General features: G+C 52.6%; 2 protein-coding genes across 3 annotated transcripts in view; both read right to left on the reverse strand.

The window, feature by feature from the left end:
- On the reverse strand, positions 1 to 4,191 carry LOC110304725 (keratin, type I cytoskeletal 15). 2 transcript variants are annotated; one of them, XM_021176274.1, is made up of 8 exons: positions 3,620 to 4,191; positions 2,695 to 2,777; positions 2,420 to 2,576; positions 1,870 to 2,031; positions 1,628 to 1,753; positions 1,230 to 1,450; positions 833 to 858; positions 1 to 370 (listed from the first exon to the last, which is right to left on the reverse strand). In XM_021176274.1, exons 1-8 carry the CDS (start codon positions 4,094 to 4,096, stop codon positions 252 to 254), a joined length of 1,371 nt encoding a protein of 456 aa, XP_021031933.1. In that variant the 5' UTR covers positions 4,097 to 4,191; the 3' UTR covers positions 1 to 251. The 2 variants fall into 2 exon arrangements, with proteins under 2 accessions (XP_021031933.1, XP_021031934.1); XM_021176275.2 differs by having other exon boundaries at positions 52 to 358; positions 3,620 to 4,156.
- Positions 4,192 to 9,413: 5,222 nt separating this feature from the next.
- The window catches only part of Krt19 (keratin 19), a 5,237-nt gene continuing 2,979 nt past the window's right edge, over positions 9,414 to 11,671 (reverse strand). Inside the window, exons 2-6 of the mRNA XM_021176374.2 lie at positions 10,943 to 11,025; positions 10,581 to 10,737; positions 10,129 to 10,290; positions 9,885 to 10,010; positions 9,414 to 9,771 (exon numbers count right to left, since the gene is read on the reverse strand). Coding sequence (XP_021032033.1) covers positions 9,517 to 9,771; positions 9,885 to 10,010; positions 10,129 to 10,290; positions 10,581 to 10,737; positions 10,943 to 11,025 — 783 coding nt within the window. The 3' untranslated portion in view covers positions 9,414 to 9,516. The remainder of the gene's footprint in view (positions 9,772 to 9,884; positions 10,011 to 10,128; positions 10,291 to 10,580; positions 10,738 to 10,942; positions 11,026 to 11,671) is intronic.

Consider the following 11,671-nt stretch of genomic DNA (forward strand, 5'->3'; position numbering starts at 1 on the left):
TTGTAAAAAGAAACATGATTCTTTATTGAAGGAACAGCTGCCATACAAAGATCTATTGCTTCCTGCACCGCTACACTCAGAAGGAAGCCGAGAAAGCTGCAATAGGAAGAGCATGCAGAACCACAAACTGGAAAGCAGAGAGATCCTCTAAGGCACAGACTGGAGCCTGCTCTCCCAGCCTCTATGTCCAGTGCCTCTCTCAGCCCAGGGAGAGCAGGGAAGACAAGGTTCTTCTCTCCTGCACCAGACTCTTAGATTTCTCTCTTACGGGAAGAAACCACTTTTCCATCGACTGATTCCTCCACACTGATATGGAAGTTGCTGCTGCTGCTACTGCTGCCACCGCCACCACTGCTTCCTCCCAGGGATGCTGCAGATGAAACATACAGTAGCAGGCTTCAGCCTGGGGGACCTCCAGAAGCTGACTTAGTTTCTGGGAAAACAGACTACACCCCTGAGAATAGCTCCTGGCCACACCTTCAGGGGCTGCCAAGAGCTATGGTGAATTGCTCATCAGAGGCAAGAGCTGGTTTCCTAAAGAGTGATATGGTGGGTGTGGACTGAGCAGGGAGGGTTAAGCTATGTGTGAACAGCAGTTCCTTGTGAGTATCCTATCCTATCAGCGTGATGGTGAGACGGTGAGATCAGGTAAAAAGGCAAGCCCCAGACAAAGTCTGCACAGCCTGAAAGGTTCTTAGGAAACTTCTAATCTCATTGGGTCCAAGGTGAAAGAGTATATTCTGAAACAGGAGTACCCAACCCTATTGGGGTATTTATCTCTTCCTCCTTCCTCCCCACTCCACCCACACCAAAGGGTTTGACTCTCTCTTACCTTCTCTGACACCAATACCAGCCATCCTGAAAGAGAAGGGACAGTAGGTGTTAGCCAAGGAAGAAACAGCTAGTCCCCCTAAGGGAACCCCCCAGTGGACAGCTGAGCAGTCCTCTCCAGTCCACGCGTCAGTTTTCTAGGACCTAGGACATCCTGGTGGTCAATCCATCACACCTCCCATCCCAGACAGACAGACTCAGAGCGGTAGCAATGTCCTGTCCATTATTTACAGGAGAAGCACAGGTCCTGACTGTGGAAGCAATCTACCCAAAGTGACAACCAAACACCAGAACGGAGACTGCAGACTCTTCAGGTCTCTTTCCACTCAACAACACAGCTCTTGGAATGCCCTGGATGCCAACCCATTTGCCCCCCTTCTTTCTCTCCCTCCACCTACTTAGCATCCTGGCCCTCGAGCAGGTTCCGGTAAGTGGCGATCTCCTGCTCCAGCCGAGTCTTGATGTCCAGCAGCATGTTGTACTCCTGGTTCTGAGCCTCCATCTCACAGCGGAGCTCGCTCAGCTGAGTCTCCAGGCCGGTAATGACCCCCTGGATCTGCTGCAGCTGTGTGGCATAGCGGCACTCCACCTCTGCCAGAGAGTTCTCCAGCCCGGCTTTCTGGTAGGGCAAGAGATTTATAGACCCATCAGGCTAGGAGGCAAGCCATTGAAGGTAGAGGGGTAGGAAGGATGAGACGGACCGCCCAGAATAACCACTGTTGGGAGTGAGGGCTGAGGCTTTACCAGCCATGGACAATGGGTCCCTGTGTTGCCCAATAAGCCAGAGTGACCGTACCATGCTGAGCTGAGACTGCAGCTCAATCTCTAGCCCCTGCAGGGTCCGTCTCAGGTCTGTGATCTCCGTCTTGCTGGTCTGGATCATTTCTGTGTTAGACGCCACCTCCTTGTTCAGCTCTTCAGTCTGCAAGTCATGGATAAGAAACATGAGCCTCATGGGCCTCCTCAGAGGCTTCTGGAGAGGAGAGGAGAGGTAGAGCAGAGCTGGGGTTGGGGGTGTGAGGAGGGGCTCAGACCCACCTTACTGAAGAACCAGGCCTCTACATCCCGACGGTTTTTCTCTGCAATAGCTTCATACTGCTCCCTCATCTCTGCCAGCATGCGCGTCAGGTCCACCCCGGGTGCTGCGTCCATCTCCACATTGACCTGGCCAGCCAGTTGACTACTGAATTCCTTCATCTCCTGCAAGGTGAGGGAGACCATTTAGAGACAAGGCTATTTTTTAAAAATAAGACCTAAGAACCTGGAGTCCTGAGGGTCAACATTGACTATGTCTAACTCTTAGTGTGACCTTAGCACATAGCACATAGCGTCACTATGCCTCTGTTCCCCATTGGATCACGTGGATCCCCTCAGCTCTGAGGATCGCTCTTGCTCTGGGTCCTATGGAACAAGGACCTAGAGACAATAAGCCCATGAAGAAAACCAGTCCTTCAGGGTTCAGATTATGAAAGAATAGCGCTCCTTCTCCTCCACCTGGCCCCTGGGGTGCATTTCGGAACCACTAAGCCCTCTGCAGACTGTGACAAAAGATGGTCACTTCCTCCCACCACCCTTGTCCTGCTGTCACCTCCTCATGGTTCTTCTTCAGGTAGGCCAGCTCCTCGTTCAGCTGCTCAATCTGCATCTCCAGGTCGGTCCTGGCCAGGGTCAGCTCATCCAGCACCCGGCGCAGCCCGTTGATGTCGGCCTCCACGCCCTGACGCAGGGTCAGCTCATTCTCATACCTTGGGAAAGGAAAGGGGCCAAAGTCAAGAAATGTGAAGGGCCCAGGTTTCTGAGTCAGGGAGGAGGAAGGCTGGGGAAAGGGAGTCTACAGAAAGGGGCAAGACAGTGGGAACACACTTGAGCCTGAAGTCGTCCGCCGCCAGCCTGGCATTGTCAATCTCCAGGACAACGCGCGAGTTGTCAATGGTGGCAGCCAGAATCTGTGGGAGACAGAGAGTCGCACCTCAGGGAGCTGCTGATTTTCTGTCCAATGCCCAAGTTGCCCCCTTGCCAACCACTCCCCAACTTCACTTCCTCTGAGCTTCACTTGCGATGACCCAAGCTACCTTCCCTATGATACTTTCAGGGCATAGAAAATTGCCTGGAATTGCCTATGGGACATGGCTAGCCAAAACAGTGCTGCAATGGATACAGTTGGCTCCGTCCGGTAAGGGTTCTCCAGAGACACGCTACACCAGCCTACTTGGGCTCAGCTCACAGTTGGCTGCCTCTCACATGCCTTGACAGAGCCCTTGGTTTCCAGAACCCATTGGGAACTTGGACAGCAGCTAAGGAAAGCATTTGAGGCTAAGAAAAACAGATCCGTTAGTGAAAGGGAAAGTGGGGCGGGGGGTGGCACAGCCTATATCCAGTTCCCTGGTCTCCTAAAACCCAACAATGTTTGCAGCAATAAAGACGTCTTTAAGGGCTGAAGCAAACAGTCCTGGTATTTAGGACTTACAAAGCTGCACCTGAACAGTGCTCAAGCCAAAAAGTTAAAGAAAGCATTTACAAAAATCCTTGCAAATTTTGTCGCTCGAGAGGAGTCCCTCTCTTCCATTGCCCTCACCTGCATCCCCATGTAATGAAGTCAGAGTCTCAGGACCATTTCCTCCCCCAGCACTGCCAAGGGGGAACAGACTTGCTCTCGCTCATGCCTGAAAAGCAGGTGTGTCCCGACCTTGCCAAAGCTACACTGCAGGAAAGGACTTAGTAGGAATGTTGATGTTACAGATGTGTACTGAACACGAGCCACCTCCATCCATCTGTTTGACAGACTTACTTTGTCCCGGATCTCTTCCATGGTCTTAAAGTAATGGCTGTAGTCCCGATCTGGACTGGCTGGGCTCTGCTTCTGGTACCAATCTCGGATCTTCACCTCCAGCTCAGTGTTGGCCTGCTCCAGGGCACGCACCTTGTCCAGGTAGGAGGCTAGCCGGTCGTTGAGGTTCTGCATGGTCACCTTCTCGTTGCCAGAGAGGAGACCTCCATCGCCACCACCAAAGTCACCGAAGCCACCGCCAAAACCCCCACCAAAGCCTCCACCAAAACCACCACCAAAGCCACAACTCATGCCACCCCCAAAACCCCCTCCTGCCCCCGAGGAGACAAACCTAGCAGAAGAAGCAGAGATGCTTCGGCTTCCGCCTCCCCCATAGAGACTCCCTCCACCAAAGCTGCCTCCCCCAGCACGGAGGGAAGCCCCTCGGGTAGAGCTGCCTCCAAAAGTGGAAGACGTTTGCAAGAATGTGGTGGCCATGGTCAGTCAGGCAGCCTGTGCCTTCCTGTCCCTAGCAAGCAGGAGAGACTCTAGCAAGAGTGTCTGAGCTGGGCTGAAAGCAGACTGCAGCGCCTGTTGCCCCTAGCCTGGGACTCTTTATATACCCTTCAGAGGGGGTGGGGGCCTCTTCTCCTCCCCTTGAGCGGAGCCAACTCCTCTGCCTTCCAGACAAACACAGCTGCCCGCACACCTCCACAGAACTCACTTGTAGGGAGTTTTTCTTTTCCTGTTTTTTTTTCTCTTAATGCAACAAAAGAGATGATTCAGAATTAATGGGGCTTTGCCCTAGGCCATAGTTTTAACACTGGGATTACAGGTTCATTTCTCACTCTAGGAGAAAGAGCACACTCTCACCATAGCACACTTTCTGAGGTTTCTCATGTCCCATCCCGTTAGAGCAGCTAGGCCAGCTCTGCCCCCCACTGACAGCTTGTGAGCCTCACCCCTAGGTAGGCAGCTCCCTGCTCTCAGGTTCTCCCATGGCTGCTGGGTGCTGCCAACTCAAAGGGACTGTGTGTGAGCCTCTGAGACATGGAAGTCCCTAGGAGTGAGAGCACAGGTGTCCTCGGGGCAAACTGGGGACAGAAGAGAGGGTCTTGAGTCAAGTCCCAACTAAGGTAACCAGTATCTGTCCCCCTGTCCCATCCCTGGTGCCTGGGAATGTTCTGTCCTACTCCCACCACTCAGCTTCCAGAAGTCCCTCCTGCCTCTGCAGTTCCCCCCACTCCCCCACCCACCACCCACCCCCCGCCAATGACCTGGCTGGTTCACAAAAGCCCAGAAGGTTTGAGCTGACAGAAGTCTGATTGATCACCCTGTCACCTGCCAACGGCACATGTCACTAAACCTTTGCTTGCTCCCAAGACACGTTGGGGCAAACCTCTGCAGATAAGACTCTGGCAAGTTCCAGAAAGCCCCCGCCTTCTCTAGCAAAAGACATGTCGCTGCTTAGCAGACCCAGATTAACCCCCATTTGCCTTGTCAACTGCTGCCAGCTGGGGAGGGGCCGAGCTAGAGGCTCTGCCTCAACACTATGAGGTAAGGCAGGGAGGGGGGGAAGGGGGGTTGTCAAGCAGGTAGAAAGCCACATTCAGGAGGGTCCTCTGCCATCAACTTAATAGCCCTGTTTCTCTAAGGTAAGGGTACTGTGGGCAGTGCCTCTCAGACTGAAGAGAGCCCAGAGGAGGGCTCCTGATGGGGGCTGCAATACAGGAAAGTGGATTGGACTCTGGCGTGCCTTGGGTCTGGGTTTAAATGCCCATCTCTACCAGTGACTCCTGTGAAACTGAATACGTGTTGCTTTTTAAGGCTCAGTGGTTATAGAACTCTCACTTCGTGGAATGCGCTGAAGCTCTAGATTCCCTTCCTGACTCCCCATCATCCATCCAAGAGCAGTGATGGGTGCAGGTCCGCCACCTGAACCTCCTGATAACCCTGAGAAGCCCCACAGAAGAACACTTTCCTCGGACTTGGCATAGTCTCAGGCTCTGCAGCTCCAGCTGGCCATCAGATGACCCTTCTTTTTGATGTAACAGGATAATCCTTTACTTCTGCCTTGTACTTTCATGATTGACAAAGTATTTTTTGTGTTCATAGTCCCGTCTAATCCGATGACACAGAGCTTAACTGGGCTGCCCAGAAAGCCCCAAGTTTCAGACGGAATGAAATTAGGACCCAAAGGGCTGGGGGGGGGGGCACTATCAAAACAGGATGGCCCAGAGAAAAAGGAAACTGCCTGGACTATGGCAGGTCCTTCAAACCCCTCACTCGCCCCCACCTCCTTGCCCCTCATTCACCTACACCCCACCCACCCCCACCCAACCATCCAAGCAAGACATAGAAAACTTTCCAGTTATCTGAACTAGGTTAAAAGGAGAACTACAGACCCCAAAGAGTGAGCTCTCCACCATCTCCACAGCAAGCCAGGCATCCCAGTGCTGGCTTCAGACAGTATAGTATTGTCTTATGGGTGGGAGGATATTGTCTTTTCCTTCCAAAGAAAAATAATCAAACCCAGATCAGTCAGAGCTCATTAAAGCCTCTGCAGACATGGCGGCCCCAGCAATTAACACAGAGAACAATTCATCTTCCATCACCCCAGGGTGAGGGAGAACTGGACTCCAGCCAGCTCCCTTCTGCACCCTGTCTCTCCGCTAGCAGCCCTTGGGGTGGCTTTCCTTCCGTTCTCTGGCCCAGGCCAGGAGTGGCACCTGTCTTCCTGCCTTTCGCACACGTCTCTAATCTTGGGGCATGGGAGATGGTTCAGTTGATAGAGTATTCTCTGCACAAGCCAGAGTCCAGATTCCCAATGCCCATGTAAAAGCAGGCACAGTGTTAGAGGCTTAGAACCTCAGCATGGGGTAGGGGGTGGGGACAAGTAGCTCCTCTGTGGAGCCCAAAGAGGCTTGCAGGTTGCCCAATGGATGAGCTCCCGGCTCAGAGAAAGTCTCTCTCCCAAAAAAAAAGAAGATGGAAAGAGGTTGAAGAAGAACTCTGGCCTTCACACATATGAAAGAAGGGGAGTAAGGGAGGGAGGAAGGAAGGGGCCCTGATCAGTCCAAATGGCTATTGTGAGCACATATTTGGGTGAGGTTTGGGGCTTCTTCATCATCAGGGTGGAGAGATATGTACCAGTTTCTGGCCTTTGCCCATAGTAGCCAAACAGGTGTCTCTAGAACAGGCACCTCCCTCCTGGAGGTGAGGCCATGCTGCCCAGTGGGTAGACACTAACTGGGTACTGTCTGTCATTTAGCTCAGCCTTGCTGAGCCTGGATCGTGGGTCAAAATGGATTGTCAGGATCCAGCCGCAGCACCGTCATGAGCACCCAGATGGCATATGCAGAAGGAAGCCACCTAAACATTAGTCCCCCTCCCCGCTTCACAGCTTTCCTGACTCCTAGGTTGATTCCGGGGATAGAATACTCGGAATATAGTACGCAACTTCCAACCTTAGAGTCCCACTTTCTGTTTTCTGTTTTTCAGCATGAGTGCCGCTGTGGGCAATGATTCAGTCTCCAGTCTCTCAGAGCTTCAGTCTATGCAAGGAAAATGAAAATAACTCCATACGTAGATATAACTGATGGATAGACAAAGCAAGGTGGCTGATGGGAAATGGGATACAATCTGGAGTAGTAGCCATGATGACTGCCATGGCAGAAAGACCCTCTCTACTCTCAACCCCATCTCTGTCCCCCAATCACCCCATAAACAACTCTCAGGCCTTTCCACCCTGCACACACAAAGAAAGGCTTCGTCCCACACTTCAACCTGCAGCCTTCAGTGCTGATGGCCCAGTCACCTGCCACACCTGTGTGGGCCCACACCCCACCCCACAGTCACATTCCAGGGGCCCCTGGGGCAGGGGGAGGGTTTCGGCTGTGACAAGGGAGGCTTTTATTGACAGGGACAAGGATCTCCGGGCAATCTGAGGCTGGGGTGCGGCCTGGCCTCTGCCACCAGCTCAAATTCTCCTGAGAATTTAAGCACTGGAAGGAGATTAGGGGTGTTGAAAGGCGGGAGTCGGGGGGGGGGGCACAAGCAAGAGGCGGGGAGAGGAAAGGGAAGAACCAGGCTCTGAGACCACGCTTTTATAATCAGCCTTATGGTTTGGAGCAAGCTAAGTTACAGAGACCCCTAAGGGGAAGGAACAAAGGGCACCTCCTTCAGGCTTAGCAAGAATCAGGGCACAGGGCTGCAGCCAACATTCAACATGCTTCCCTAAAAGGCCTCAGATGGGGTACTAAGTAAGACAAATGTCTTTCACTTGTCCCCTGCCAACTGTCACAGTGAGAGTCAGCACCCTGTAGCCAAGGCCTTGTTTTATGGGTCTATTATTTCCCTTGAATTGTCCTCAGCTCTTGGCAGCTGAACTGTAAACCGCAGGGTCACCCTACCTACCCAGGGGCAGAGCTGTACCAGGAAGCTGCAATTCTGTTCCTTTATGGGCTCAGGGCAGGCTCCAGACATGTCAAGCTGGGGGCCTGTGTGGGAGGTCTAGGTCACAGCCCAGATCCATTGCCGGCCCTGGGCCCAAGTCGGAGCTGGTGAGTGTTCAGGGGCTTATTCGGGGCTGCTGCATAAGGAATGTGTTGGTACCTGCACACAAGCACACCCAGACAAGGACACCCTGTCCAGCCTTGTTTTTAAACAGAACATCTAAATCCCAAAGCTCCAGTGTGGGTTAACATGTCAGGACCAAAGGCCTCGGAAGGTCCCTGTCCTGAACTTTCATGTGGAGCAAGGCTAGGTAGGAAAAACGTTGTCAACTCCAGGAGACCACCTGGGTCCCAGCGGCCAGGAACTGTGCGGCTCTGATGCTAGTTCTGACTGTGTTGTCTAGCTGTGTGCACCTCAACCAAGGATTTCATTTCTCTGAACTCATTTCCTGCTGTATAAAATGCAGCTCATCCTACCTTCAAGGGTTGATTTTTAATTAACGGCACATAGTAGGTGCTCAATCTTCATTCACTTCATAACTTACATTCCAACCCGAAGAGAGAACAATGGAAAGAAAACTAAATCTGGGACCGGTTGGTTCAAATCCCGCGCTTGAAGCTCCAGCGGGGGAAATGTTTCCTGAGCAAGCATGAGGGTCAGAGTTCAAATCCCCAGCGCCCACATGAAGCGCCGGTGTGGGGCTACAAGGTGACTTTGTGAGTAAAGGAGTGTGCCACCAAGCCTGACAACCTGAGTGTGATCGCCAGAACACATGTGGGTAGAAAGAGAGAACGGAGTCCTAAGAGCTGTCTTCTAACCTTCACACCAGCACAGCGGCACACTTGTGCATGCAGAGCTACACACACTAAGTAAATAAATAAATATAAAAAGAAAACAAAACAAAACAAAACAAAACAAAAAGCCAGGGGTGGCATTCTGCAATCTCAACACGAGGAGGCAAGGTGGGTCCCTGGAACTCACCAGCCGGGCAACCCAACTAAATCAGTGAGCCGCAGGCTCAGACCTTGTCTCTGAAGGACAGAGGGGTGAGTACAGAAGCGCTTATGTTAACCTCTGACCTGTGCACACCTCACTTTTTATTTCTGTGTATTACAGCAGTTCCGAGTACAACCGACCACCAGACCTCTCTAAACCCCACTAGCTCTCTGAAGGGGAAACAAGATTGTCGAAAAGAACGATTCCCTCTGTACAGGTCATTTATCTAACCCGAATTGCCATAGCTCTAGCAATATGCTTTTGTGCCCTCTCCCTGTCCTGGGACAGGGTGGACATTGGTTCAAATAAAACAAGGGGCTAAGACATGACCCATCCCTTATCAGCTGAAATAAGCAAGACATCCTTTTTCCCTTGGAGGATAGTTTTATTGACAAGTTGAGGGAGGGGTTGGAGTAAACTTTTATCACCCCAGTCAGGCCCCTTCCCAGGGGAGTCTCGCTGGTAGCTCAGATGACCTTGGGGGTGGGCAGATTGTTGTAATGGGCTTCCTGGCCCTCCAGCAGGCTGCGGTAGGTGGCAATCTCCTGCTCCAGCCTGGACTTGATGTCCATGAGCTGCTTATACTCCTGGTTCTGGCGCTCTATGTCGGCACGCACGTCGCTCAGCTGGGCTTCAAAACCGCTGATCACGCTCTGTTTCTGTGACAGCTGGACTCCATAACGGGCCTCCGTCTCTGCCAGCGTGCCTTCCAGGGCAGCTTTCTGAGGGGAGGGAAAGGGGACGTGACTCAGCAGAGGCAGGTTCCTGAACACGGGCACAGGCAACCGAGGTTGCCAGGGCACAAGTGGGCAGGCCGTAGGGTGGAGACACGTACCATGCTGAGCTGGGACTGCAGCTCAATCTCAAGGCCCTGGAGGGTCCGTCGAAGGTCCGTGACTTCGGTCTTGCTTAGCTGGATCTGCTCAGTGTGGATGTCGACCTGGATGTTCAGATCCGCAATCTGTAACAAGACAAGTCGAGGGAAAAAATAAGCAACAAGCTTCTCTCTGTGAGTGGGTGGGTGGGGGTTCAGGGTCTCTCCTCGCCACCCTCACGGGATACCAGCATCCTCTGCATACCCGAGCATTGTAGGTGGCTTCAGCATCCTTCCGGTTCTTCTCGGCCATGATCTCATACTGACTTCTCATCTCACTCAGAATCTTGGCTAGGTCGACGCCGGGAGTGGAATCCACCTCCACACTGACCTGGCCACCCACCTGGCTCCTCAGGGCAGTAATTTCCTGTGAAGACACCACAGTCAAGGGCATGTCAAGACCTACACATGCTGAACTTGGATCAGGTCACTCCCCCAAGCCCTGAGCTGAAGACGGCTGGTTTGGAGGTATAGATCTAGGAGCTAGCACTGGAGAGTAAATGTCGTGGTTGCCATACCCTGCTGAGACTGCGAGAGGCATGATCAAAGCCAGGGCCATACTGATGATGTAAGAGATGAGGTCACGGTCAGTAAGCCCAAGATAATAGTGTCTCCCAATCCTGGGACAAAATGGAGAGAAGGCCCAGCTTGACCCACCTCCTCATGGTTCTTCTTCAGGTAGGCCAGCTCCTCCTTCAGGCTCTCAATCTGCATCTCCAGGTCAGTCCTGGCCAGCGTCAGCTCATCCAGCACCCGGCGCAGGCCGTTGATGTCGGCCTCCACGCTCAGACGCAAGGCGTGTTCCGTCTCAAACCTTTCCAAAGAAATAGTCGCAGTCAGGTTAGTGCTGGCTCTGTGTCTCTGCCAACTTTCCCAGGGTTTAGGAGTCAGGGGCGGGGGCGTTGCTTCAAGCCAGCTCAGGTGGAGAAGGGCCTCTACTGCATCAAGCACTATAAGACCTGCTGCTGCTCTTATCTCACTTTCCTGGCTTCCACAGCCCCCAAAGCAGGGACACTTACTTGGTTCGGAAGTCATCTGCAGCCAGGCGGGCATTGTCAATCTGTAGGACAATCTTGGAGTTGCCAATGGTGGCACCAAGGATCTGGAAGGGAGGAGGCTGGTAGTTGGCACCAGTTTGGCAAACCAGTATTATCGATCTACTTTCTTCCCAGAGAAGGAGAGAGGAATGAATAGCCCCCACTCCCTCGACACTACCCACTAGTCTGCTCTCTGGGAGGCTTTGACATTGATTCACAGCCCCAGAGCTGGAGCGCAACACACTGTAAAGGAGGTTGGGTGAAGGGAAGCAGGCAAAGAGGCAATTTCAGAAGGACATGGCTAAGACCTGTGCAGGTGGTCTGAAAAGGACCTAGAAACATGAAGCTTTAAGAATCATTTATCCTGGGCTGGAGAGATGGGTCAGCGCTGGAGAGATGGGTCAGCGGTTAAGAGCACTGACTGCTCTTCCGAAGGTCCTGAGTTCAAATCCCAGCAACCACATGGTGGCTCACAACCATCCTAACTAGATCTGACGCCCTCTTCTGGAGTGTCGGAAGACAGCAACAGTGTAGTTATTTATAATAAATAAATAAATCTTTAAAAAAAAGAATTATTTATCCCTCCAGGCAATAGTGGCACATGCCTTTAACCCCAGCACTCGGGAGGCAGAGGCAGGCAGATTTCTGAGTTCGAGGCCAGCCTGATCTACAGAGTGAGTTCCAGGACAGCCAGGGCTACACAGAGAAACC

This window comes from Mus caroli, chromosome 11 (assembly GCF_900094665.2).
Source record: "Mus caroli chromosome 11, CAROLI_EIJ_v1.1, whole genome shotgun sequence".
Classification (NCBI taxonomy): Eukaryota; Metazoa; Chordata; class Mammalia; order Rodentia; family Muridae; genus Mus; species Mus caroli.

What these genes read in the sequence shown, in the direction of transcription:
- LOC110304725 (XM_021176274.1), bottom strand. Translation starts at nt 4,096, where the DNA reads ATGGCCACCACATTCTTGCAAACGTCTTCCACTTTTGGAGGCAGCTCT. An exon ending in TGCAGTCTCAGCTCAGCATG is followed by an intron (nt 1,451 to 1,627) that starts GTACGGTCACTC and finishes TTGCCCTACCAG; the next exon opens with AAAGCCGGGCTGGAGAACTC. An exon ending in CTCGAGGGCCAGGATGCTAA is followed by an intron (nt 859 to 1,229) that starts GTAGGTGGAGGG and finishes CTTCTCTTTCAG; the next exon opens with GATGGCTGGTATTGGTGTCA.